The sequence below is a fragment of the Balearica regulorum genome, chromosome Z, assembly GCF_011004875.1.
Source record: "Balearica regulorum gibbericeps isolate bBalReg1 chromosome Z, bBalReg1.pri, whole genome shotgun sequence".
Lineage (NCBI taxonomy): Eukaryota > Metazoa > Chordata > Aves > Gruiformes > Gruidae > Balearica > Balearica regulorum.
In genome coordinates, this window is record NC_046220.1 from 86,941,040 (window position 1) to 86,968,967 (window position 27,928).

General features: G+C 56.7%; 1 protein-coding gene across 2 annotated transcripts; it reads left to right on the forward strand.

The window, feature by feature from the left end:
- On the forward strand, positions 1 to 27,906 carry ONECUT2 (one cut homeobox 2). 2 transcript variants are annotated; one of them, XM_075740181.1, is made up of 3 exons: positions 1 to 326; positions 364 to 1,331; positions 17,900 to 27,906. In XM_075740181.1, the coding sequence occupies exons 1-3, from the start codon at positions 145 to 147 to the stop codon at positions 18,184 to 18,186; spliced, it is 1,437 nt and encodes a 478-aa protein (XP_075596296.1). In that variant the 5' UTR covers positions 1 to 144; the 3' UTR covers positions 18,187 to 27,906. The 2 variants fall into 2 exon arrangements, with proteins under 2 accessions (XP_075596296.1, XP_075596295.1); XM_075740180.1 differs by lacking the exon at positions 17,900 to 27,906 and adding an exon at positions 11,364 to 12,701 and having other exon boundaries at positions 267 to 1,331.
- The last annotated feature ends 22 nt before the right edge of the window (positions 27,907 to 27,928 follow it).

The following is a 27,928-nucleotide window of genomic DNA, read 5'->3' on the forward strand; positions in this document are numbered from 1 at the left end:
CGGCGGCGGCGAGGCGAGGACATGGCGCGGGGCCGGCGCGGGCCCGGCTGAGCGGCCGCTGCCCGCTGCCCGCGGGGCCGGCGGAGCGGGCGGCCTCGGGCCGCGGCGGCGCTGCCCCGGCGCGGCCGCCGCCCCCATGAGTGCATGAGGAGCGGCCGCGGCGCCCGTCGATGCCTCGCCAGGGAGCCGGGTGCCTGCGCCATGAACCCCGAGATGGCGATGGAGCCGCTGGGCAGCCTGCACGGGGCGGCCGGCCATGAGCCGGAGCTGATGGGCAGCCCCAGCCCCCACCACGGCGGCCGCGGCGCCGGGCCGCTCCGGGTGCCTCCCCCCCCGCCCCCGCCGCCGCCGCCGCCGCCGCCGCCCCCCGCCGCCGCCGCCGCCGCCGCCGCCGCCGCACCAGGAGCTGGCCCCCGCCGCCGCCCGGCCGGCCATGGTGTCCAGCATGGCCTCGCTGCTGGACGGCGCCGCCGAGTACCGCCCCGAGCTCTCCATCCCGCTGCACCACGCCATGAGCATGCCCTGCGAGTCCTCGCCGCCCGGCATGGGCATGAGCAGCACCTACACCACCCTGACGCCACTCCAGCCCCTGCCGCCCATCTCCACCGTCTCCGACAAGTTCCACCACCCGCACGCCCACCCGCACGCCCACCACCACCACCACCACCAGCGCCTCTCGGGCAACGTCAGCGGCAGCTTCGCCCTCATGCGGGACGAGCGCGGGCTGCCCGCCGTCAACAACCTCTACGGGCCCTACAAGGAGATGCCCGGCATGGGGCAGAGCCTCTCGCCGCTGGGCAACGGGCTGGGGCCCCTCCACAACGCCCAGCAGGGCCTCCACGGCTACGGGCCGCCCGGCCACGAGAAGATGCTCAGCCCCAACTTCGACGCCCACGCGGCCATGCTGGCGCGGGGGGACCAGCACCTCTCCCGGGGGCTGGGGACGCCCCCCGCCATGATGCCCCACCTGAACGGCATGCACCACCCCGCGCACCCGGGCCACCCGCCGCCCCACGGGCCCGCGCTGCCCGCCGGCCGGGAGCGGCCGCCCTCCTCCTCCTCCGGCTCGCAGGTGAGCGGCTCGGGGCAGCTGGAGGAGATCAACACCAAAGAAGTGGCACAAAGGATCACGGCGGAGCTGAAGCGCTACAGCATCCCGCAGGCCATCTTCGCCCAGCGGGTGCTGTGCCGCTCTCAGGGGACCCTCTCGGACTTGCTGCGGAACCCTAAGCCTTGGAGTAAACTCAAGTCCGGCCGGGAGACCTTCCGGAGGATGTGGAAGTGGCTGCAGGAGCCGGAGTTCCAGAGGATGTCGGCCCTGCGGCTGGCAGGTACGTGCGGGCCGGCGCCCCGCGGGAGGCCGGCGGGGAAGCGGGGAGCGGAGCGCGACCCCCGGGAGCCCAGCGCCGCCCCGGCCGGCTCCGCAGGGCGCTTCCCGCCGGTGCAGGTACCGGCCCGGCGGGCCTCCCCCTTCCGCGCTCCGCCTCGCCCGCTCGCGGCGGCCGGGCGCCGGGACAAGGGCTCGGGGCCGGCCCGGCCCCCGCCTCCCCGCGCCCCCCCCAGCGCCGGCACCTGCTCGGCCCGGCCCGGAGCCGGCGGGGCTGGGGGCCGGCGGAGGGGCGCTCTCCGCTGCCGCCGGAGCGGGCGGCCGGGGCCGGCCTGGAGACACACACCCCCCCCCCCCCAACCCCCGCGGGCCGGGGCCGCTCTCCCGGGCCGGGGTGCTGAAGGGCGCCGTGCCGCGCCGCTCCGCGCTCTCAGCGAGCGTGCCTCACGCCGCTCCCGGGCGCACCGGGAGAGAGGCCGAGCGCTCAGCGGGCGGGGGCACCGCGGCCCCGGGGCAGGCGGGGCCGGGCGGAGCGGCGGGGGGGGGGGGGGGGGCGGCAGCCCCGCGCAGCCCCGCGCAGCCCCGCGGCCCGGCCGCATTGTCCCGCGGAGGAGGCGCGGGCGCCCCCTGGCGCGGTCGCGGGGCGCCGCAGCCCCCATTGTTCTGCGGGCGCGGGGGGGGGGGGGGGCGGGCCGCGGCGGCGGGGGGGGGGGACAGGGGCGGCCGGCAGCGACCCCCGGCAGCGACCCCCGGCAGCGCCCGCCCCGCACCGGGGGGGGGGGAGAGAGGCTGGGGGGGGGGGGAGACCCGGCGAAATCTCTCCCCGTGCGGCGGGGGACGCGCGTCCGCAGCCGCCCAGCCCCGCGGTGGCTGCCCCAGGGCAGAGCGGCGTCGGCAGAAACGCGTTCGCGCCCGCTCGCTCCTCTGCCCGGTGCCACGGTACCGCAGGACTTCGGGCAGGGCCGCCCGGCGCCTGCTGTGGAACACGGGCTGTCACGCGTGTGCCTGCCCCTCCGCGGGAACCGCTCGCCTGGTGAACAGGGATATGTGGTAAAGGGGCGGGCCGTGGCACGGACCGACACGCGTGGACAGACGCCCGGGCCGCAGGCGCGGTGCTGTGTGCCCGTGTCCGCCTCGGCTCTCTGCTGCGGCAGCGAAATGCCCACGAGCGCGGTTTAGAAACCCGGGGCCGTTTGTTCCGACCAGACCGTCCCGCTTTTATTTCGACTGATTCCGGTCGGGACAGATGATTCCTCGCGCGTTCTCGGTTAGCGGAGGGCGGGCGCGGAGCGGGCTTTGCCGCCCCGGAGCCCGCTCTGCCGGCACCCACGGAGGGGTGCCCGAGGTCTCCGGAGAGGCTGGGGGGGGGGGGGGGGGTGTGTCTCTGAGCTGCACCCTCCCGGCGGCTCTTCCCCGCTCCCCGCGGTGGTGCCGTGTCGTTCCCGCCGCGGTGGTTCCGCACGTCCGACGGCCCGCGGAGGGAACCGGGGCAGAGCCCTGCCTGGCTCCGCGGGCGGGGCCGGGGGCTCGGGAGGCCCCGGTGGGCTCTCGCCCCTCCTTTGTCTCCGGCGGAGACAGGGGGAACAATGGGGTTTGGTGAGAGGGGGGCGAGCCCCGGCCCCGCGGCAGCTCAGCCCCTGGGGTCGGCCGGGGGCTGCCCGCAGCGCTGCCGCCCGCAGCCCCGCACCCCACCCGCGCCGGGATCTCGCCCTCTGCCGCGGGATTCCCTCTGCCACGACACGGGTGTGCAGGGGCTCCGGGCCGCTCGTTCTCCCTCTCCGGTGCGGAGGCGGCGGGATGCTCTCCCCCTGGCAGGGAGGCGGGCGCGGAGGGTCCCGCACGCACTGCGGGGGCGGCGGCGGGGGGATGCGGCAGAGCGGGGGGGACGCGGAGCCGTGCCCGAAGTACGGATGGCCCTAATCCCTGCCCCACTCCGGCCGGAGAGGCGGTGGGTTAGATCGGCACCGGCCTGGGGGGCTCCAGAAGCCTGTCGGAGGGTGCCGGGGCTTCCTCAAAGCGCCGGTGTGGGACCTCCGTGCCCGGGTGGTGCTGCGGGGCTCGCCCGGCTCCGCAGCCCGGCTCCGAGCGCGGCTTGGCCGGGCCGGGAGGAGGAGGACCCGGGGCAGGGATGCTCATCTCCTCCTCGGCTCTGTAAACTCCTCCCGTCCTTTCCAGCACCCCGTGGGGATGCAGCTCTGTACTCTCACCCAAGTGAAGCTCCCGAGGTTTGCCTCCAACGGGAGCATCGGAGGAATTTGGGGGGGTTTTTTTTCTGCCGGAGCACGCGGTGATGTCGCCTTCTCAAACAAACGCGTATCTAGAGGGAAATCGATGCAGATAATGTTTAGAAGATTAAAAGAGCATTAATGCTGGCAACAGGAGCATAAACGCGTGGACCCAGTTTTCATTGATCTGGAACCTGAGCCGGCTCGTTTCCAGTAATGCTGCTGGTGCTTTTCCTTCCCAGCACCGGTCCCGGGTGGGGGGGTTCCCCACGGACCCGTACATATAGGGCAAAAGATCAGAAATCGCATTTACCCACCCGCCGGGCTACGCTGTCACCCGGAGGGTGCGTAGCTGCGATTTCTGGCTTCCTGCCGCACGCACGGAGATCTGTGTGTATAACGCCGGGTTCCCGCTTTCCCGGTTCCCCCTGAAATCATCGCCGTGATGCCTTTGCACCCAGGAGTAAAGTTTGGAGAGAGCTCGGTGGCCGAGTGAGCACGGGTTCCCCGTGGAGTGGGAGCCGGAGCGGAAAAGACCTTTGCAAATTACCCTTCCCTTCGGGAAATCGATTTTTTGGGTTTTTTTTTTTTATTACCACGTGTGAATATGCAGCCTCATTGCCTCGGTGCTTCCTTCTTCCCCTTTACCCGCCCGCTTAAATCCCTCTGAGCAAGGGGAATAAGCCGAAAGTGTTTCCGATTTCTGAAAATCGGCCAGTTTGCCCCGCGCTCCTGTAGGTTTTCCCAAACGGGATGAGAATCTGCCGTCCTTCGGGGGAAATCCCCCCTCTCCCCGCGGGAGCTGTAGCAGCGGGGTGTGCTTCTTGCTTCTCGTTATCACAGAAGACACGTCATGATGGCTCTATTCTGTCCTGTCCTATATTTCTTCTTCCTTCTGTGCTCGTTATCTCCCCTTGGGAGCCCACGGAAGCCTCCCAGGCGGGCGGACGGTGCCGGGCCGTCCCTGTGCTGGAGGCGCCGCCGGTGCCGCACCGCTTGGGCCGGGCCGGGCAGGGAGCCGCGCACCGGGTGAGCAGGCGGTTTAAGCGCGGCCTTCGGCGAGCCGAGAGTAAAACGACGTTTTGGCGTGACCGTGCGAGAGTTGCTGCGGTTGCAGGCGGGGCAAGCGGCGAGCGTCCTCCCGGGGACGTCGTCGGGCTCCGCCCGGGGCAGCTGGAGCACGGACGGGGCTTGCGGGGAGCTGCCCTGGGCTTCGGACAACGCTTGTCCCGCAAAGCGAAACGAAACGCGAGAAACCCCACCGCTCCCCGGGTTCTCGGTCCGCCTCGACGGCGGCATCGCCCCCCCGGGGAGCTCGCCCCCAAAACGGGCTGGCGCCCCCTCTCCCGCTCCCTCCCGCCCCGGAGCAGCACCCTGCCCGCCCCCCCCCCGCCCGCGGGAAGGTCCGGGCGCAGCCTGGACTGCTGCGGCCCCGTCGGGCAGTCCCTACGTTTCTGCCGGGGTGAAAAATATTAATTAATGATCTCTAGGTGAGTCAGTGCATTTATCTGGGCGGGGAGCTCAGAGGGCAGGGTTCAGCTGCCGTTCACGTTAATCGAACGCGAAGCCGCGTCCTGGTGCCGGGGCTGCCCGCAGGGCGCCGAACCTCGGGGCCTTATCGGCAAATCCCCGCCAGGCAAACGCAGGCAGGACGCGGTCCGGACAACTCCGTGCCGTGTTCGCCTGCGAGCCGCCGGCCTCACGCGGGTCCTGAGATGCCGGTGGGTGCAGGCAGCGCGTCCCCGAGTGGCGGTGGTCCCGCCGGTGTCCCCCGCCGCGGAGCGGCCGCGGGAGCTCGGCCGTGGGCTCCGGGGGGTGCCGAGCCGGTGTCACTGCCTGCCTGGAGCAGCCGCCGGTGGCAGCTCGCCCCGGTGCCCCGTGAGCACGGCCGGGTACGGCCGGGCCAGCCCCTGCCCTGCCGGGGTCCTTACCGGTTTTCCGGGCCGGTCAGCAAAACGCTCGTACTGCTTGTTTACATTTCCCGATTGCTGAATCACGTTATTGATGATTAAACATTTTGTGTACCAAAGCGCCATCAATGATTCATTTGTGCCAAACAGACGCGCTGACTTCGCCGTGTTTGTTACCCCTTGGATCGCAGCGCGTCTCCGGGGGGGCGGCTGTGTCCGCCCTGCTCCGCCCTGCCTGCCCCCGCCCGCCGCCGGGGGTCTCTCCCTCTCCCTCTCCCTCTCCCTCTCCCTCTCCCTCTCCCTCTCCCTCTCCCTCTCCCTCTCCCTCTCCCTCTCCCCTCCCCTCCCCTCCCCTCCCTGCGGGTCCCTCTCCGCGGAGCCCCGCCGGGGCAGCCCCGAGGGGCACGCCGGCACCCGGGGACGTGCCCACCCACGGGCTGGCAGGACTCGGTTTCGCGGGAGCGGTGCTCCAGGCTCCGTCACGGCTCCCCGCGTCAAAGCCCCCCCTCGCTCCGCGAGTGCTGGGGCGTGGCGGGCGAAGCCGCTCCGGTCCTCGGCCGCCCTCCCCGCGGCCTCTGGTCCCCGGAGCGCGGCCCGAGTGTGCGGCCCTCGCCCCCCTTCCTCCCCTTCCCGGGCGTGCGGTGCCCGGCCGGGAGGTGGTCCCTCGGGCGGGGACGAGCTCTGCTGGCACCGCACACCTCCCCGCCGTGACCCCCGCCTGCCGTGGGTGCAGGGCGGGTCTCGCCACGCAGAGAGGCTCGGGGCCCGGGGAGCGGGCCGGCTCTGGCCTCCCTCCGGGAGCTGCGGCACCGACCCACGCGGGACGGGCGGGGAGCGGAGCCGGCGGGGCGGCGGCACCGTCAGCACCACGGACAGCGGCGGGGAGCGCAGGGGCGGGGGAGCGGGATGAGGAGAGGGGGGAGCAGGGGGGATGGAGGGGTGAGGGGATGGAGGGGTGAGGGGAGCAGGGGGGATGGAGGGGCGGGGGGATGGAGGGGTGAGGGGGGCAGGGGGAGTGGGATGGAGGGGTGAGGGGGGCAGGGGGGATGGAGGGGTGAGGGGGGCAGGGGGGATGGAGGGGCGGGGGGATGGAGGGGTGAGGGGGGCAGGGGGAGTGGGATGGAGGGGTGAGGGGAGCAGGGGGGATGGAGGGGTGGGGGGAGCAGGGGGGATGGAGGGGTGGGGGGGATGGAGGTGAAGCGGGGGCCCGTAACGGCGGAGCGGGGGCCCGTGGCTCCGCATCCCACCACGCCAGGACCAAGCGGGTGCTGTGGGCCCCACGGTGCCCTTCAGCCCTCCCGCAGCCACTGACTGCGAGGGCAGGGCCGTGTACAGACGGGCTGCTCTTGTCCGTCCGTCCTTGTCCGGCTGTGCTCTGCCTCTGTGTGCTGTCCCTGATGCTGCTTTCTCTGGATTTTGAGACTGTTTTGTTGTCTGTAGATACAGTTGAAAATTAAGGCATAATAACATCTGTATCAAGTGCGTTATCTATATATAAAACTGTTTCTTGGCGTTGGACTAAATATACAGGTACATAAAGATTCTTTGAAAGGTGCTTAGTGGCTTGAAATATTAGCACTCTCTTCAGATATAGATTAGTGGTTATGTTTGAACAATCCATGCGGTAAATTGTGGTGCTGGGTGATAAATTATATTTCTCATGTACCAACTTTCTGAAATAATATCCTGCCCTATCTTTTTGTTCCACATTTATTCCTGAAGACACTGGAGACATTTCTGCTCTGCAGAAATTTGAATACCATTTTTGTTAAGCAACCAGTTTCTTGATTGGTTGATAAAGATAAATCCGACCACATTTGTCATTAAACGCTTTTCTGTATTTTTTTTTCCTCTACTTTTTTTAAGAAACAATTAGTCTGCCAACATGTGTTACTCATTCTGAGCTTTTCCAATCTGTTCTTCACTATTTCCTTACTAGATTTTTCCCAGCATCTTTTTTCCCAGTATGTCTCGGCTGTTGCCATTTGAACTGAAATATCCCAAGCTCAAATATTCCTCTGCATCTGACAACTGCCAGAATTTATTTGTGGTGAGGAACACATAAAGGAGAGAACATTTTTTGGCAAAAGGATTATTTTCCGGTAAGTGGTGCTGTTTCTTCCCTCGCTCTTTATAGGGGTGTTTTGACTCAAACTTTGCCCTTTTTTCTGCACCATGGCCCCGGTTGCTCATCCTTAGGACTCAGCCCTTGTATTATTCACAAAACCTTGTCCCAGACGTTCCTGCCATCCACCAGTTGCAAGTGGCTTTTTCATCCCTTCCAATCAGACATTGCTCAGAGATGACAAGCTTCTTGCCAGTAACCCAAGCCGTCTGTTCTGAGTCTCCAAGCACCAAAAGTAGCAGGCGCCTCGCATCAGAGGAGCTCCCCTGTGGCTGCCTTCAGAGTGGAAACAGGGCTGTGCAGGTGCACAGAGAATTAATCTAACAGGGAAAGCAGGGCTGAAAAGGACTCGAGACATCACTTGTCCTGACAGTCTGCCCCGTTCTTCGAGAATCCCCAGTGATGGGGATTTCTCAGGCTACCTAGGCAATCTCTTCCAGGGCTTACAGGTACAAAAAAATCCTTAATGACTGGCCTTAATCTCCCTTTTTGTCTTTTAAATCCTTTGCTTCTCATCTTATCCCCGCTAGACACAGGAAAAAAAAAAAAAAAGAAAAAAAATTACTCCCTTTCTTCTGACAGCAATCTGTTTGTATTTAAGACTCCTATCTTGTCTCCTGTCTTCTCTAGAAAAAGCCCCGTCATATTTTGGAGCTGAATATGCAGAGAAAGCATTATGTCCAATGGGACAGATAATACATCTCTTTTTCCAGGGTAAAAGATTTTGTATCCGGCTCTATCAATCTTGCAGACTTTTGCATAAAAGGCTCTCTGATTTATAGAGGATTTTTAGTACGCAGAAATCATACAAAATAGACTAATCTCAAATGGGTTCAGTGATAAGATCAACCAGACAACTCACTGATGGCAGATAGAAATGCAATCAAAAGAGGAATTGGAGTGTTTTGGGGTTGTTTGGGGTTTTTGAGCCGTAAAATCAAACTACTCCATTGTGAAAAAAGGGGACTCAAACCGCTGGTAAATGCTGCACAAAGGAATTATTAGCCAAGCGATAGAGGCTGGCAGTTTCCCAAAACGCAAATTGTCTCCGAGACCAAAATATCTCTAAGTAAGCAGGGAACATATTTATGAGTAGTGGTGATTTTCCAGCAGATCTCATCTTGTCATAATGGTCATTTAAGAACGGGGGCCTGCGCTGAGGCATTAAGCTTTGGCAAGCAGCACACCGCTGAAGAAGATAAAGGAAGAACATGAGAAAGTCTTCCTCGGAGAGCTTCCCACACACCTTCTTCTCCGTTTTCCTTCTCCTCTGTGCTTATCGAGCCCGCTCGTTCCCGCATCAGGTGAGGACGCCGCTGCTTTCCTCGGCAGCCAGCGTCACAGCACAAGCATCTTTCCTCCAGCTGTTGCTGCTAAGGACCGGTGGCACCACGGCACCGTGTCGGCCCCGACCACAGGCTGCCGACGTGAAGAGGCTCACGCGGATTAGGTATCAGCTCCCAAAGCTTTTCCCCTGTCCTTCTGGCATCTTTAGTGCCAAATTTCTCCTCCATCATGCCCAGATCCTGCCAGGGTGCAGCGTCTTGGCTCTCCTCTCGCATCCCGACCGTGCACCGCAGAAGAGGGGTGCTGTGGGGCATGGCCGCACAGACCCGACGCCGGAGCCGCGCTCGGTGTCAGCTGGCTCGTACCGCTGGGGTGACGGGAGCACTGCTCGAGCGACTGCCTCCACCCCACCGCCTGCTGAAGAGCCGCCCCATCTCCATCACCAGCAGCACGGCAGCACCTTCGCTGCGGCGGTGGGCGACCCCCGGCCCCCCTGCCCCGAGGGAGCTCACTCCCTTCCTCACCTCCACGCGCTCCCTCCTTGGGGCTCGGCGAGGAGGGACGCTTAGCTCTCCTGCTGAAGTGAGCTCCTGGGAAGAAGGGAGTGGGAGCCTGGCTTTGTGGCAAAGAACCTCGCTCCTCCCAGGCCTGCTCTTGCATTCTGTGTTCAGCGGTCGTCGTCTGAAGCGCAAGGAGAGCTCGGAGAGCCGGGAGAAGGCACAGGTCTGGCTTTCCCAGATAAGGTGGCAGAGCTTTGCTCCTGTTCTTCGTAATTGCACCCTATCCATAACAGCCATTAGAAGGAAATAATCGCTTCCTGCTTTCTCCCATGAGTCAGAATTTCTGAAAACAGGCTGGTTCTGGAGGCACACAGCAGGAACCCGCGAGATCCGTGCTTCCCCTTGCAGTAGGGCCCGTGGGACTCAGCTCACAACTCTGACTCGCAAGTGTGAGGTGCCAGGCGGGAGCTGCGGCCTGGGAGGGTGTCGACGCGGCGTGGCTGCGGGAAAGCTGCGGAAAACCAGGCGGGAAGAGGTTTCCGATTCTACCGCACTCTAACATTTCAGACTCCTGTTCAGTGCTTGCTCTCCTACCTCAACTTTAAATCCCCAGTCATTTCTTGGCAGAGCTGCCCGAAGCCCTTCCCTTTCTCCACGGGGAGGAGGTGACAGCTGTATCCCGGTACCTGCGGGGATGTGCTGGCGCATCACGTGCAGACGCTGCCGCAACAGGCAGAGCGCTCGCTGTGGGCGAGGTCTGGGCTCAGCTCGGTGCTCGCACGAAGGGAATGTAAATCCTCCTCGCAGACAAGTGTTATAATTCAGCTGGAAACTATTTTGGGATTCAAAAGGGAGAATCTCCGGCACAAGAGGAAACGTAAATCTCCCAGGCGTTAGAAGTGAAGGACTCGCAGAGCGCGGTTTGAAGGATCCAGCGGTTTGTTGTGACGGGATAGAGTACCTGAGCAGTCCTGCTGCTGCTGCTGCAAGAGCTGGTGGTGCCGGGGAGCGGTACGTCGGTGCTGCAAACGGGGTGACACTGCTCATCGGTCAGGCGATGGCATTTAAATGCTACTGCTTCTCTTCTGCTCCTGAAAGCAGCTGCGACTCCAACCAGCAAAGTGTGTTTTGGCACCTTGACGAGGCTGACGCAGTTCTGCAAGGTGCGTGTCTGTCTGCCCCTGCAGCCCCACCGCCCCTCTCCGCGCCACCTCGTCGGCACCCTGCGGGGTACCCCAGGGGCGTCGCTGCGCCCAGGACCAGAGGTCTCACACGTAACCGTGGGCGGTTGCACCCCTTCCTGTGCAAACCGGAGTCTGCGGGGAGAAGGAGGATCCCTAAGCGCCTGCCCTGCAGCAAGGCTCACGCCAGCTGGATGGTGATCCCGGCAGGAGGGAGAGCTGTGCATCCCCCGGCTATTGGAAAGGAGACCTGACGAGCTCACGATCAACTCTGGAACAGAAATCTGTCGGAAATCGGGTCCGTTCCTTTCGCAGCTCGCAGCGAAGCTTGTTTGTAAAGACGGCTGGATACGGAGTGCCGGGGGCCGCTCCCTGCCTCGGCCGCCGAAGAGAACCGGGGGGGGGCTGCCCTGCCGAAATGGCTTCAGTGCGTGGTTAGAGCTCGCAGCCGCTCGGTGACGAGGAGTACGCTGAAACTGTACTGCACGCTCACCAAGCCTCCACTCATTCTCACCCTGGAGTGCGATAAATTGGCCCTATCCCATCAATTATTTATTGTTCTGTATTAATGATGGAAGTACATTACAATAGTACTTAGAGGCCCTTGTCAGAGATCCCGCACGGAGGTGGGCGTTGCAGCACTGCACGCGAGGAAGCAGCCCCTGCCCCGCAGAATTTACAGCCCAATTTCAGCCACCCAGCAGATTTACAAGAGATTTGACACAAATAGCCTGAGAGCTGCTGCGTGCCAGAAAGCAATATAAAAGAACCAAATCCCCAACCCCATTCATCTTTTCTTCTCAAAGAGCTGAAGGATGCAGGACCCAGAGAGAGGAAGGCGTTCCCGCCGTGACAGAATTAAGAGAGAGGAAAATCAGGTTGAGTACCAAGAAAACGCGTTCCTGGCGGGAAACAGTGGGGTTGCGTGCCGCTTTCTCGGAGCGTTGTAGGAATCCCTGTCTCCCCAAACGGCGTCGCGGTGTAGGGAACGTCCTGCCGTTACGGGAGGGTTGGTTTGGGCGAGCAAAGAGATCTTCTCCCATAACGGCGGATCTTCTCTGGCAGAACGGAATTAACTCCTTGTGCCACGCTCCTCCGCTGCGGGCACGTGCCGGTTTTCTCGAGGAACGCCGTCAGAGGGCATTCATCGGGATCGCAAAGATCAGGAGGGGCGCGTGCGTGTGCAGCAGACGGAACTGCGCAGGGGAAGGCGCGCTGGCTGCACGCCCCGACAATGGGATTATTTGCATCTTCATTCGGATTGTTTCTTGTTACATAATGATTTTGTACACAGCGGAGTACTTAACCTAATTTGTATTGATCTCGATTGCTTTCATTTGTGCATACTTAATTCAGAGAGGTAATCAAATTGATTTTTGAGGCCTAGTTTTTAAGAGATTGTAGTAACGCAGATATACAAGAGGTTGCTTTAAGTGAATCATAGCGAAAGCAAAACATTTTAAACCTTTGGAAAACGCTTTGATGGTCATTTCATTGTGTTCCGTATTACTAGCATAATTAAATTTCCTTCACATTGAGTTCTCTCCAGAATCAAATTGAGGAACATTTTTTTAGTTCCATCAGACAGATAACTGGGTTTAGTTGACTTTGTACTACACCCGCATGAAACCACATACGGGAGATCAATATTCATGGTTTATCCTTACGAGCGCTGGAGATGACTCACTGCTGGAGGAAGGGAATATCGTTCTTCTTAACGTCCGCTATTTGTTCCCTAGGTCCAAAGTAACTTTTGCCATTAGAGTCAAACCGTCGTAAAACTGGTGATTATCCGAGGGTGCTAGTTAACTTGAGGAGCTGCAGGGAACCAAATTTAGAGGAGGTGAAGACAAAGGGAGGCTTTTTTCAGCAAAAGTGGACCATGGCCCTGAGAAACTTCAGCCTGCTAAACGGTCCTCCCGGGTTTCCAGTTAGAACCCCCTCGCCCAGTCGGTTTAAAAGCGGAGCTACCTGGCGGGCGCGTGGATTGACGCCACATTTATGTTAGGGTTTGGTTTGTATGAGCGGCCGGGCTTGCACCGTCTTTGTGCTTCACAGGACAGAAATCACGGGAGCGGTCTCGTTAGCGTGTCCAGCACCCGAAGGAACCCGGTGGCAGGCTCTGGGAAGAGGAATGGGACGGGCCTGCAGGCTCCGCGCCTGCCTCTGCACATCGTCCTGCCCCACTGCCACCCGCTCGCAGCGAGGCACCTGCCTGCGGGAGGGGACGCACCCCGGCCGCATCCGGCGCTTCCGCCCTGGCTGCGGGGGAAGCCGGGACATGGGATGCCCTGCTTTTCCCTGCTACCGTTGGGTGGAGTGAGCCTTACCGATCGGGAGAGCTGGCTTGCAGGGGGTGTGGGGAGACAGCCCTTAGCAAGGCTCCGCGGAGCGGGGAGCGCTGGGGCGTCACCCAGGTCCCGGAGCTGCAGCTGCGCAGGGCAGCGGGACCGATGGGGGGGTTTGCCCCCCCGGCTGAGCAGCGGGGTCGGCACTGCGCCGGCACGTTTCCCGGCTGCCGACCGCTGGCACGGAAGGGTGGGCTTGGGGCAGGCTTTCTGGGAGCCACCCTGTCTGGTCAGCGGGAGGGACGCCCGCCTGCCCGCCCGCCCGCCTCTGCGCTCGCTGTCACCGGGATCTAGCGAAATAGTTCAGCACGTGCTTAACCTCAGGCTTGCAAACACGCTAATAAAAAATCAATGGAGCGTCCTGCAGATTTGAAGTCGAACATCTGAATAGTTGTCGTCTTCGTGGAGAGGAACCTTATTAGCGCTGAGAACGGCAGGCGTTCTGGGGCTCGTCCCGTCATCTCCTGGTGCCTCGCCTGACGCCTCCCGCCTCTCAGCATGCGCTCAGTGTGCTTTTTTTATTTTATTCTTTTTTTTTTTGAAGCAATACCTAGTTCTCTTTTAAAGCAACATTTTTAAAATATTCTCTTAGCTTTAGCTGCAGGACAAAAGTACGCTCAGAGAAGCCAGGCTGTCCCTCCTCGAGGGAGACAGCCCCGCAGTGCGGTGTCAGGTCTCTGCACCGCTCTTAATGCCCTTCAAGTCCGTGCCGTTCCACTTCGGTCAACCGGAATCTGTTTCTGAGCTCTTTCTATATTGTTTCTATGTAAAGTGTCTTTAGTCCGGTGTAGAAGAAAAAGGAAGATTTTATAATTTTTTTTTTCACAGTTGTTGCTTTCAGTTCCTGCCAGTTGCCCATTTTCTTCCATAGAATATGTTCAGTATTAACTGCAGTTAATAAAGCAAATTGTTCTTGGAATCGAGATGGCTGCTTCCCCTCCCCTCCTATTAAAACGGTTCTCTTTCTGTAGGCAGGTTTCCTGGATAACAACTTTATTTTATTAGAGCGCTCACTCCATTTTTCTCTTCTGATAAACGCATGTCAAGGAACAACATTTGCCTTTATGGTGCCTTTTCAAGAGCAAACTTAACAGTTCAAGGAAAGTATTTACTGAATGCATTGAAAAGCACATACCTTTGCATTATTTATTATGAGATACCAATAACTGTAAAACGCAGAGTATCTCGACATAAATTAGTGATGTTAGGAAACGCTAGACTCTTCCCAGTGTCCCGGAACCTATTAGAACCTGCAGCAGAGATGCAGGCACTCGTCACACCCCCGGCGCTGGGGACACCGCCGCCTGGATTCCAGACAAAAGGCGGAGTAAAGCATTGACCGCACAAATCCAGCCTAAAACCTGGTTTTTCATCTCGGACAGGCAGTAAAACATTGTCTGCGGAGTGCGTTAGAGGTGCGGTCAGAGAACCCAAATTCCTCCCGCTGACGCCTTCGGGCTAACGACCTCCGGAGACCCGAGTCCGGCCATCGGGACGCAGTTAGGGGCTCAGCCCGACGCCTCGGCGTGCCCACGCAGGAGCGTCCTTGCTGCCACCCCGCTCCCACGGGTCCCAGCAGAATCCCCGTGCTGGTGCCGCTGCCCCCGGGAGAGGTGAACCGCTCCGGGATGCTCACCCGTAACCCGTCGTCTGGGTTTGGACCCCACTCTCCGGAGCACCCTCCTCTTACATTTTGGCCCACCTGAGAACGGATAAGCGAGGGATCCGGACCAGCCACGCCAACAAAATATTCCCATTTCCTGCAGAAATCCTGCGAAACAGTGTCCCATGCACAAACCCAAGCTGATCGGCGTGGGCTTTCACGCGCCCGGCTGAGCCAGGCTCCCGCTGCTGCCGTGCTCGGGCACAGGTACACGGGTACGGCCCTGGCTGCGGGGAAATTACGGACATTGCCACGATCTGAGCTTTATTTTTCGCTTCTCACTTCACTTTCTAGACCTGCAGAATTATTTAATAGGGCTGCTTAAAAACCCGTCCACTTATCAATTCACTCTACTTATTTTGTCCCAGCACATTACCTAACCATGTCAACATATGGATTTTTTTTTATCTCACTGCCCTGTGCAGACAGCCTTATCAGGCTATTTTTAAATCTGGGTATGCTACAGCAGCGGTATTGGTTTCAGCACTTGATGTTCTCTCTGTGCTAATAAATACAGACCGGCTATTAATACTGACTTTTTTCAGGATCCATTAGCATCGCTTGGCACGGCCATGGTCCGGCGCTGCTGCCCTGCCTGCCCTGAGCTCCGACGGGCGTTTCTGGCTGGCTTCGCCCTTGCTCTCGGGAGATGCCGCGGGGAGGGGGCCGGTGCTGGCCGCGCAGCCCTTCCCACCCAGCTGCCCCTGGCTCCGGGGCAGGAGCGATCTGGGGAGCGGGGAGCCTGGCTGAACCTCCGGCCCAGCAAAGCAGAGGGTCAGGCTTTAAGGCAGTAAGGACGATCTGAGGAGGAAGGGGAGATTTGTTCTCCAATAAAAGACATCCCTTTCAAAGAGATTTGCAGTCGAGGGTGTTTTAGACTATTTTGTCCTCCTGGAAGGAGCTTCAAAAGGCACGCTGTAAACCCAAGGCAGATAAACCCAAATCCCAGGCTGGGTCTCTAGACAGCTCCGACGGCTTTGTGCCTGGAGACCCCCCCCTTGCACAGCCATGCCATGTCGCGGCCGCGGCAGCATCCCCCGGCGTGCCACGGGCCGCTGCCGTGGCTGAGCCCCGGCGGTCTCTGCGTGGAGCGGCGGGAGAAGGGAACGGTGCCCTGGGGTGGTGACACTGCCAGGAGCCAGGCTGGGCTGAAACCCCCAGGGGAGGAGGGGGAGAAGCCCCAAGGTGAGACAGGCTCTGGTGACCGCCGCCGGCAAACAAATCAGCCAGCGTGGTTCAGCCAAGCCGCACCTTCGCAGACGATTTCTGCTGGGAAGCGTTACCTCATCCCGCACCGACTTGGAAGAGCCTCGCGCGGGGGGAGCCCGGTAATGCCGTGCCGGGTTTCAGCGACGCTTCCGAGTTTGCTTACGGAAAATGCAGTCGTTGCAGTTCAAGCCTCGGCTGTGCAGCAGTGATGAAGAGGACGGCGCTACGCTGCAGCCCGTGGCTCTGCAGGGGTGGGGGGAAGAAGCTTTGGTCGTCCTTAAGCCTTGTGCATCAGGTGGCAGCTGCTGGGCGGCTTTGGATGTGACCTAGGGAGGCGTGGAGAGCTAATTGCTGACGAGGGACGTATGGCCCCCGCAGCAGTACTGCTACCCTTTCACCTCAGAAAGTCGCAATTTCGCAGCTGTCTTTTTTTTTTTTTCGTAGCTTTTCAACCTTTGTAGTCTGTGAGAGACCACGGGAAAGTGCACCCTTACGGAGAGCTGTAGAATTTGGGACGCACTGGATGGTCTGGTTATTCCTACGCGAGGCCGTAAGCAAACGGTCCCCGGCAGGAGCGAGGAGTTTATCTGTCTCACTACGGGTGGCTGAAGGCTGGGCAGCTTTTCAGGCAGCAGCTGTTGCAGCAGTGGATAGAAACCACAAATAATTCGGTAAATGGTGAAAAAGTGGCCACAGAGGTCTCTTTCCGGAGAAATCACGCAAACAGGAGGTTCCGATGGCAGTTTGTGTTAGTGAACGTGATTTTTCCCCAGTGGTGGTCAAACCCTCTGACTGGGGTTTGCTTTGGGGCGTTTGAAGTAATAAAACTCCTGCCCAAACGTTGGGCCTGGCTGTTGGGGAGGCAGCACCGCTCGGGGACGGAGCAGATGAGCGTGGGGAGCGGAGCAGCCCGTCCTGGCTCAGACAGGGCGAAGCTGGGAGCGGAGCTCAACCACGCGCCCTCCCTCCCCTGCCGTGGGGTTTTACCCGTCCCTCCGCGTCTGCGGGCGTATCGCCACTGCCGCTCCGTCCCGCGGACGTCTTCTGGGAGCGGCTCTGTCGGCACGGGTGCCGCGAGTATCCCTCCTGCCCGCCGGGCGGGAGTGACCGGGGCAAACGGGCGCGGAGGGAGCGCGGGCAGCGGTTCCCGGGGAATGCCTGGCAGGACGGGGAGGCAGCCCAGCGCGCGGCGGATCGCAAGCGATGCCCGGAAAGCACGCCCCAGCCCCGGATGGAGGGTGGGTTTGTGCTGCGAATCGGGGAGGGCGCGGGGGGGGCGGTTTCTGCTTGCTCAGCTGTGCTTTCCCCAGCACTACCACAGCGGGTTTGGGGGTTTCCTGCCTTCACCGTTGTGCCCACCGTGATTGAGTTAAATAATATGTGTTCGGAATGGCGGGTCAAAGAAAAGGCTCTCTGTCCCAGAATCCGGATAGCTTTACTCTAAATGCATAAACAGCAATTCCCAGGTGCATTTCCTGTGTCCTGCACGTTACCCGGCGTCGGAGCTCACATTATGCAATAGTCACCCACACAGTTTTGTTAAAAAATAGTAATCTGCAGTTGTTACGCGCTACGGCATGTGAGATGTTTCTACAAAGAATTAATCTTTGTCTTAGCTATTGAGGGGCAAAAAAGGATGTGCTTCGCATTTTCTTTCCTAGGCTGACATCAGATAAGCTAAACCATTAATTCGAATGCTGCTGTAAGAGAAAAGCAACGCATTTCTCAGATGGTGGCTTTATAGAAAGTGTGGAAAATCTCAAAGCTGTGCACGGTGCAGAAACGGCAAGTGAATTCGAGGGCCCGTCCCTCTGCCTGGGGATGGTCGGGGGGAGCGCTCCGATTGCCTCGGAACGCAGTGCCCGAACGCCTAACGAGCAGGTGCCCATCCCAAATCACTTCTGAAAATGTGGGTCTTCGGGATGCGAGCGCAAACACCCGCGTAGCCCCCCCGCCCCGGGATGCTTCCGCGAGGGTCCCGCGTGCCGGCGCGGTGCCGGCTCAGCCGGCGGCTGTGCACCGCTGGCTCCGCAGGTCCTGTGCCCGCCGCGCGCCGGGGTCCGCAGGCAGCCACGCGCGTCCTGACGCTCGCTTTCTCTCTGTCTCTGCCCACCCCTTCCCCAGCCTGCAAACGCAAGGAGCAAGAGCCGAACAAAGAGCGGAACAACTCCCAGAAGAAATCTCGCCTGGTTTTCACGGACCTCCAGCGCAGAACGCTTTTCGCCATCTTCAAGGAGAACAAGCGCCCCTCCAAAGAAATGCAGATCACCATCTCCCAGCAGCTGGGCCTGGAGCTCACCACCGTCAGCAACTTCTTCATGAATGCCCGGCGGCGCAGCCTGGAGAAGTGGCAGGATGACCTGAGCTCCGGGGGCTCCTCCGCGGCCCCCAGCACCTGTACCAAAGCGTGATGGCGAGCGGCCGGCGCGGCACGGCGCGGCACGGTGCGGCACGGCGCGGGGGAGAGAGCAGCTCCGCAGCGGGGCCCTTCACTGGTGACTTAAAGCACAATCCTCCTGGAAACGAACCCCAGCCCAGCTGTAACAGAGGACACTTCTTACGGCTTTTAGTCAGTCTTAGCAGGCGCGAGTTTAAAATTAACCTCTTCCTATACAATACTATGCTCAGGACAGGTGAAGCAGGTCTGAAACGTAGGGGAGTCGTTCGTGAGGCAAGTTTCTCCTGAGCCCCAAAGAGCCCCAGGCGGCGAGGATGCCGCTGCCAGCCCGGGCAGCCTGCCCGTGCCCGGCGTTTGCCGGCAGGGCGCCGGTGCTGGCCACGCCGCCCTGCACCAAAGCTCGCCGCCGTGGCGCAGCCGCGCGAGAACGGAGCACAAAGTCTGACACGTAGACGCTAAAGGATCCGAGAACCTGTTTTTAAAACTCAGGCATGGTTTTGTTAAGTGTTCTAGGGACAAACAAAAGTTCAAAGTTAAGTTTTTGTTTGTTTCTTTACTTTTTCTTTTGCTTCTTTAATTTAATCAGCGAGCATAGCTTGATCTTGGAACAGAAAAATTCAGTTCACTTGATCTCAAAGTATCAAGCACAAAGCCAGTAGCTATAGAAGTAGGTACGATCCCGGACTCACTGCAGCGATTGTTTCGAGACGCGGTCTAACTCCCAGCGTCGGTGGGGAACACCTCCGTGGCCACGCGAGCCTCAAGCACAGTTTGCAGTTGGTCCCAAGGTCTGTGTTCGTACCTAACGCAGATGCACACTCAGGAGGTCAATTTAACTGCTACAGTACGTGGAGCAAACACAATGTTTTGAAAGATCTAGATTTTTTTAGGTCGTTAACACGTCCTTTTTAGTTACCAGGAATCTAGTTTCTCCTCAACGACGTCCTCGTCACTGAAACGTATTTAGCGTTCGATGTATTTTTGTTCATTTTTTCAGTATTTTATGGTACTTTCAAGCAGGAAAAAACCCAGAAACAAGCCCTTCAGATGCCACTGACCGGTTTAGATGCACCGCATATGGCTTCAATGCGCCATCTAGATCTGTTGCATCCCCCAGTTCCTTCCATCCACCAGTGCCCCGAGCTGGCGGGAGCACAGCACACCAAAGAGACAGGATTACTGCAAGCCAAAGATGTTTATAACTTGCCATTTTCTTTCCGTCGTCGCTGGTGCGGGCGGTTGTTTGGCGACGGGGAAGCCTCACAAACTCCCAGCCCTCTCTCCACCTCCGGGAGCTGCCGTGCAGCGGGGCGGGCAGGCAGCGCTGTCAGCCGACGTCAGCAGAGCCCCGGCTGCGACTGCCGCGCTTGCAGCCGCGCCGCCGCCGCAGCCCCGACCCGAAACGGCTGCGGCCGCTCTATGTGCGCACTTACCAGTGAACGGCCCTTCCCGGAGCGCCGGCCAAGCCGCGGCAGCCAGCCGAGCGCGGTCGTGGTTCTTTAGAGACACTTGAGACTTTTTTTATGTACTACTTAATCGAAACCAAAGAAACGTTTTCTGCACCTACTTCTTCTGCAACAAACTGTTCCATTTAAAAATAAAATAAAAAAATGAAAAAAACCAAGGAAGCACGTCAGGAAGCGAACGAGTAACACACTGTGTTTTGACAGACATCTTGGACATTTTAGGAAGCAGATCTCAAAGAAAGGGTTGACAAGAATGAGAACAAAGCAAAGCCAGTACGATTGCTGCTTCATGTGACAACTCAGTCATCCTAAAGTTGAAGATTGTCTTTAATTTGTGCCTATGCAGTTTTTTCAAAAGAACAAGGAACAGAGCAACCAAAACCTCAACAGCTACAATACCAAAGATGAGGATTCTCACTACTTTTGTTTCAGTTCATGATCTCCTCTTGCACGACTGAATGCGTATAGCACCATTGATCTGTGTACAGGTAACCCCTTCTGTTTCTTTGAGCAACGAAAGGGTGGGTTTCTTTACCTTTCTCCTGTTTCTGCCTCACACGGGATCTCTCCGAGAGCTGCACGGACTCCGAGTGCAAGATGTTGGGATACTACGCTGGTACGTCTCCTCTCTTCAGAGCCGCGTAGGAAAAACATGTCCGTCGGGTCTGAGGCGTTTTGTCGGGTAGAGCTGGTCTCCTGTATGTCTAGAGCTTTGAGCACCCATCCTTCTCTATGTGAAATCTGTTGAGTAACCTGCACCCTTCTTTCTCTTCCCCAGGGATAAAACTTGCAATATATATACCGATTTATGTCATTGTACGTGATGAGCACCACCACAGCCTGGCTCACTGGGATCAGATCCCGATCTGAACCGAAATCGAGGTTTCAGCAGTTCACATGGCAGTTCACTAGTTCACTGTGATGTATTAGACACGTTATGTTGGTTGATCAAAGCCACGATGATCCAAGTCACCACATGCAGACCTAGGTCCAAATTTATCTTCAGAGCTGGAGCGCCATGGTACCATTTTGCTCCATCTCTACATTTAAACAAAGGATTCTTTTTAACCACTTTGCAAAACTGCTGCAGTCATCTTCCAATTTTTACAGTTTTAAAAACAAAGGAAATTAAAAAGCCTTGTCTGCTCAGGGCAGGAAAGGTTTCTGAGAAGTCAGTTCAGGACCCTCACAGCAGCAGCACGTACCAGCTCTGGGAATCAAAATGTCCTCAGCAGGGATTTCCCAGACGCATCGTGCACGATTCAAAAATGATCCAGAGAAGCCTCGTAGTCAGGCGTGCAATGAAGCTCCAAAACACGGTTCAGGTCTGGGCTGACGCGGGTGTTTGGGTGAGAAGTTCTGTGTCAGCTCACTGTAGAGCCGGCCCCGGCCGAGGCGGGCTGGTCACGCTGAGTTGCCCCCTCATGCCCATCCAAGAGGGTCCACCCAAACCAGCCTCCCCGCGGGCATTTTGCACGTGGCGTGGCCCTCATGGGACACGTCTCGTTCCCAAAGTGCCCTCCCGCGGTCCGCAGCAGCGTCGGGCGATGCTGGGGGTCAGTCGCTTTTCCCACGCTCCATCCCATCGTGGCCCTGTCACCGGTGCAGGAGATGACAGGCCACCAGTGAGCCCAGCCTGCCGTCCCTCCCCTCCCCTCCCCTGCGCAGCAGAGAAGTGCGTCTCGGGTGAGGAGAGTCCCGGCCGTCCTCCGAGGCGGGCGCTTGGCAGCCGGTGTCCCACCGCGGCGATGGGCACGTGGGACACCTACGTTAGGGACATCCGCGGCCCGACGGTTGCGGTCCTGCCCTGGGCTGCGCGTGGAGTCCCCGAGCAAAGACTTCTGGTTTCTGTTCGGGGTTGTACCAATGGCTGTAACGAAGTAAGTGCGGATCAGCCACTGAATGGTAAAATACGTGTCGTCGATGAAATTATTAATTTTCTCCAAATTGTGGGAGTTAGTTCTCATTATGCAACATTATGGCTTAAATTCTCACCTCGACCTTTCGGCTGCTGATCCGCAGCCTCACACCGGGAGCGACGCGATTACCCTGCGTGGTGCCGAGGCAGACCTTACCGCCCGCACTGCGGCATTTACGTGGCAAAACGCGTGAGGCTTCTCCGTGCTGGGCTCTGCAAATGTATCACCGCCCCCGTTTCCTCCGCATTTGTCAAAAAGCATTGTCATCTGAACATCTGAAAAAAACTGCTGCATTTTCTGTCCCCGCGTCCTTCATGGCCCTGTGTTGTGTCTTCCATTTCACTGTCGACTCTTGTAGGCTTTTATGTAGCAGCTCTCTCAGAAGAGGAGTGTCGATCGCGAGTACTGCGGGCAGAAACATTTGTATGTACACCTATGAGCAGAATACGCGCTCTATTCTGCCCATACTGAAAAAAAACCCCACTCAAATAGATATGTTACGTTTATATACCGTATATTTATGAATCTATAGACCCGTGTAATGTAACTTGTTCCTTTTATTTATTCTGATACGAAAGCCTAGTATGTACAGATAGTATCCCAGCATCTTCCGTACTGTGTACTCGGAGTCACTACCGTGGGCACGTCCGAGATGAATTCAACTTTCAAGAAACCTTGGATACTGCTTAATCATCCGTGAAGGAACAAAGAATGTGCGCGATGACTTCGGTTGAATAGCTTTATTCTGGATCTCTCTTACCTAAAGCTGAATCCAAAGACCTGAGAAGGACTAAACCAGCAAACTACGCTCAAACCCGCAAAAGGGAATAGGGATCTCCTCTTCCAAAGCAAGACGGTAACGACATGGTATTGCAAAGAGTGTGCTAGCTTCGGACAAAACCCAATGTTTTTCTTGCTTGTCACAATACCTGAGTATTTTTAAGACACGGGGAAACTTTATACTTGGCCTCCTTTATATTTATTAAGGGGAATTTTTATTGTTTAGATTTTTTTAAAAAGGCAAAGCTTAAAATGGTTTTATTTTTTTCCAGACACTTGTGGGTTTTAACCCAATATATTATCTATCACTAATGTAATTTATTTAATTTAGTCTTAGAGTAGGTTCCGAAATCTCTGTTCAGTCTCAATCCCATTGAGTTTCATTTCAGCTTTAAAATTCAATGGGAGTTTTGCCCGAACACAGATCTGTGGGATCAGGCTCCAATGTTAATTATTTGTAACTATTTAATTCAATCATTTTTAATTGATTTGGGATTAATTTTGCTTATTTATCCATTTTACTGTTGTAGCGCATCAGAGATGCGAAGCCTGTGTTAGTAAATACACTTAAAAGTTAGCATTGCGTCATAGAGCAGCCAGGTTCTGTTACAGACAGGAGAAAAATAACGAGTTACATAAAACAGGAATCTAGTTTTAATTTCTTCTTTGAATTAATTTTAATTGTTTAAATATAAAAGTTTAAATTATTTAAGTTAATCTCTTCCCATCCGATTAGAAAGTGTGACATACCTTTATATGGCACGTAAATCCTTCGTAATATAACTTATTTATTTAACTTATTCATCATCATCATCTGAGGATGCCCTAGTATAGTTTTTATTTTTTATTTAGAATTACCTTTAAAGCACTACAGCTGATTTTCTGTAAGAACAACAGAGCGAATTTTGAGGAGAAGCAATGAATATTCAACCTAAAACTCTGCATTCAGAAACAATAGGGGGGAAAAAAAAAAAAAAAAGACACTGGGATACTTTGCCTGAACTTTGTGGCTTCTTAAAACTTAAGCTGGGGGGAAAATAATACACGCCAAGCAAAAAGAGAGAAACCCTTAAACTAGCTGCTTCCAAGAATGAACTTCTGTGTGTGTATAAAAAAAAAAAAAAAAAGAAAAAAAGAAAAAAAAAGGAAAAAAGAAAAAAAGAAAAACCTTTCTATTTCTAGTGAGAACCAAAGAGGCTACCTCACTGACTTTTTCCATTTGTAATTTTAATCGTGTTGATGATACCAAAGATACCAAAGATTTCTTTCTCTGTGCGGTCTGCATTTTGCTTGTGCTCTTTTATAGTTTCACTGTTCTCTCCCACCTAGAGCGATGTCCAGCCGCAGCCCAGATACCCAAAGAAACGCTGTCGCGGAAGCTGCCAGTTCTGGGGGTGACTTTGCCTGTGTTTCCCTTATGCCTTCCTGCCAGCCAAAAACGTTTGGGGGCGCGAAACCATTTCGCGTCCTTCCCCACGCCAAATCCCGGTGGACGGAGCTGTTGTGTTGACCTGGAGACGACTCCCACCTCGGTCCGTCAGCCGAGTCCTGGGGCAAGGGGGTCTGCGCGCTGCCGCCGCGCCGGTCCAGCTCAAGTGTTTATGGGGGCGCGTTGGCAGCAGCAGCCGGTAGCGTTGGAAATTAGTATTTTCAAGCGATGCGGCGCTCGAAGGCAAGCTAGCGGGCCGGCGTGGGGGTCCCCGCGCTGCAGAGCCCAGCGGGTCTGAGGGGAGGGGGATGCTGCCTCGTGCCGGCCCCCCCGGCCACCAGGCAGCGAGCCCTTTGCTGGGACCAAGCCCGGTTCTGCCGCGGCCGCGCGTGCGCGCTGCATCTCTGCCGATCCCGCCGGGCACGGCAGACGCGGAGGCTGTGCGCTCCTGCTGACGATTTGCTGTTGTTTGCAATTACAGTTTTCCTATGAAAATCAATTAATTATTTTTCTCGAGTTAGCAATGAAACAAAGCTGCATTAAGCTCCATTAGTATCATGTTCCAAAGTGATTACTTAAAAGTTGGTTGGTTGTCTTTGGGGAATTAGCGGTGCCCTTTAGCGTTCGTTTCTTTTAGCCCGTTTTATCCTCTCTGTGCGAGTGAACCAAGCGCTCGAAGAGCCGAACCCGGTCCCGGGCACTGCGTGCTCTTCCCACCAGCCTGTACCCCCACAGCGTCCCACGGGCCCGCTCGGCCACGCGTTCGGCTTTTCTTTAGGAGCCCCCCATCCTGCCGCTCGCAGAGCCTGTTCTGCGGTAAAATCCCCGAGAAGGCGAGCGCTGCCCGGTAGGTACATTTAAAAGAGACGAAAACCTCCTCCAGATTGCAGGGATGCGCTTTTGGCTTGGCTTAAAAGTCCGCCTCTGGACCTGCCCTGCATGGGTACGAACGCCATGATTTAACGACAGTTAGGGTGGGTGACACCCCCCCCGCACGGCATCTCCTGCGACCCCGGGCCGGTGCAGAGCCAACAAGAGCCGCAGGAGTCCCCAGGCAGGATGGGGCCGCGGGCCGGCGCCGCCGTCTGCCGCGGGGGCCGAGCCCTTCCCCGAGAGATCTGCCCAAGTGGTGCCGCTGGGTTCGCGTGGGCACGTCACCGCCAGCTCAACACAAAAGCTCCGCTCCAGGTCCATGTTGCCTTTTGGTTCCTGTTTCTGTTGGGGTCGAGTCTGTATTGGGAACGATAGGGACTTGACAAGCGTGCTTTTTATATATAGAGATAGAGTCCTTCAGTAAAAAGCTATAAGAATTCTCAGGATGCCTTCTAGGCGTGGAGGGGACGACCTGTCCTGGTGGTAGGTGACGCCTGCCCGCCGTGCCCCGGCCAGCCCTGCACAGCGCGGGCGGGCGGCAGGCTGGGCGCAGGAAACCCCCGGGCTGGCAGGCTCCCCGGCAGCAGTCGCCGCTCTCACCAGACCCATGCTTCACTTGCAAAGTGTGACATTACCACGGGACGAGTGCCTTGCTTGAACCAAAGCAACGACTTTGCCAGTCTAGACCTCTCTGTGCTTTTTTTTATTCTTCCTGTGAATACCTCAGCTTCAACTGGGCCGCCGAATCGTACCTGGTGGGCTTTTTGTACTGTGGTGCTTTGCAATGCAGCCCTGCAAAGAACAAAACTCCTAATAATACCAAAGGCTCCTCTCCTCTCCTTCTTTTCTCCTTCCCCTTCTTCTTCTTTTCTCCTTCCCCTTCTCTTCCTTCTTCTCCTTCTTCTCCTTCTCCTCCTTCTCCTTCTTCTCCTCGTCCTTCTCCTTCTCCTCCTTCTCTATTTCTTCATGGTTCCAAAGCTTTAATATAAAACTGGGCATGTTGGCAACGCAGACCGTGCAATCCCTTACCGAATTTTCTCAGATATACCTCATAGAGAATAGTTGTTTAGAGTAATGTTATTATAGCGTATGTAATAAATTATTCACTGTTTCTTTTTGGTAACTGTGATTTAAAAAAAAAAAAAAAGCTTTATACGTTTTAGGTTGTGCTTTTGTAATAGACGGAAAAGGTGCGCTTAAAAATGTACGTCAGTCTTTCTTCCCGTTGGGTTTTTTTTGTTTATTACGGATTGGGGAAAAGTTGCAGAATGAGCCCAAAGTTTACAGTTTCATATTTTGCTGAAGAAACAATCTGTGTTAATTTGCTCTGTTGAAAAAAAAAAAAAAAAGAAAAAAAAAGATTATTTTCTACATTTGTGCTACTTGGTCTGAACAGCTAATTGTTCTGTGTGACGGTGTAGTATTATAATTAGCAACTGCCAATCAGCGCTACCATTTTTATGCATGAGGCAAAACCTTAGCAGTGTGATGCATCGTGGTTCTTAATGGCAACTTCTTTTTTTGAACTCGAAAATAGGTCTTTTGGGTTGATGGTATTTATTTATGCATGGAGCCTGTTATCTGTTAGCAGTCGTGGCGCAGTTGTGTATGCATTTAAGCTGCGAAAACATGCACAGTTTTGCCTGGTACGATGAAGTGCTGATAAGAACTGATGTTTAGCTCGGTTCTCATCTCTCCGTGTGTTAAGCGCAGACTCAAACTGAATTCCGGTTCAATTCGATTTTGATTAGAGGAAAAGGTTGCCCGACCAGCAGCTTTTTCCCGGCCAATTCCATTCGGCGGTCAGTCACTTGAAAATCCAGGTCCTGCTCGAAAGGGAGCCAAGCTGTGCGTTTTTTCCCAGGAAGAGGAGTTACTTTGGCTTTATGGCAGACCCACGGCACGGCACGGGGGACCGGCCGCGCTCAGCAGCCTGGGCTGCGTCCCTCGCCCCGGCTGCGCCTCCCGCCCGGGCCCATCACCCCGCGTGCTGCGACCCGGCGGGACGCGGACGAGTTGGGGGTCAGCAGCGCTCTCCCAGCCACGGCGCCCGTCACGACAGACAAGCCTGTCGCAGGGGCCAGACCCCTTGGGTCGCTCCAATGGGCGCAGCGCAGGCGGTGCCCCCGGTCCCGCCGGGAGGGAGCACGCGCACTGGCTCGGCAGCCCCGTCACTCACCACCCTCTGCTCCGGGCTCGGATTCCTTGGAGCGGCTCGAGCCCCTTTGCGCTATCCCTCGCGTCCTCACCGGTTCCACGCTCGAGACCCCCAGCCTTGCGGTACCGCCAGCGGACCGGCGAATCGAGCTTTTACACCCGGGTCCGGCCGCGGACTCTTAACGTAACCCTGACTCACCGGTCGCAAAGCCAAGTCAACTACTAAATACACTTTACTCTGCGTAGAAGAGTGCCGCTTGGGGAACAGGAGTGCGGAAGTCGCAGTCTTCTAACAAGGCATCGGAAGTAACGTCGGTAGAGTGTTTATATCGTCTGTCATTGAGGATATATTAGAGATGTGCTTTCATTAGTGCAAAGAAACATATTTTTATTTGGCCTTATACGGTAGATTGTGGTAATGAAAGCTTTGTAATATAGTCCGTTGGTTTTTTTCTTTCTTATTTATCTGCCAAAGACAGTAATGCATACAAGAATTTTAAATAGGTTTTTTTGGTAAGACAGTCAACGATTGTAATAGTGTTTAATCTTCCAGAAAGCTTTATATGTTCTTCCGCAATAAGCAGACTTGCTATTTGTTTCGGCAGACTCAACTCATGCTAGCAGATCCCAGACACCGCTCAGACAGCACGCAGTTGTTGTAATACCTACACGCTGAGTTCACCCGCATTTCTCAGTCCAAAGGCAACAAGGGGTATGTGAGACGATGACAATGTTCACTACTGGGGCCAACAGTAGATGGTCCGGCTTGCTAAAATTTGCCAAGGTACTTGTATTATGAAATTTAAGGTATATTTTATTATGTCATTTTATGTCATTTTTTAACTTTGTGGAAGGTGATATGTTGAACTGAGTGTAAGCTGAGTTTTTCAGACAAATAAAGTAGCTAAAGAGTGAATGTTATTTTATCATTAAAGGGTTTTTACTCAATGATTTGTGCCAATAGATGTCCTTTATCTTAATGACAAGTATTACATTGCTTTCAAATTTTTATTTATAGCTATTGATGTAAAACCCCCCCACACATATTATTTGCCAAAGTTCAATAAAGGAGGAAAACAACGCTTTTGCTTCCTTGTGCGATGAAAAGTTCCTGTTTTTTTTTCCAGGTGC

Coding starts and splice junctions, on each gene's coding strand:
- ONECUT2 (XM_075740181.1), top strand. CDS start 145: ATGAGGAGCGGCCGCGGCGCCCGTCGATGCCTCGCCAGGGAGCCGGGT. Junction 327..363: donor GCCGGGCCGCTCCGGGTGCC/TCCCCCCCCGCC, acceptor CCGCCGCCGCCG/CCCCCCGCCGCCGCCGCCGC. Junction 1,332..17,899: donor GTCGGCCCTGCGGCTGGCAG/GTACGTGCGGGC, acceptor CCCCTTCCCCAG/CCTGCAAACGCAAGGAGCAA.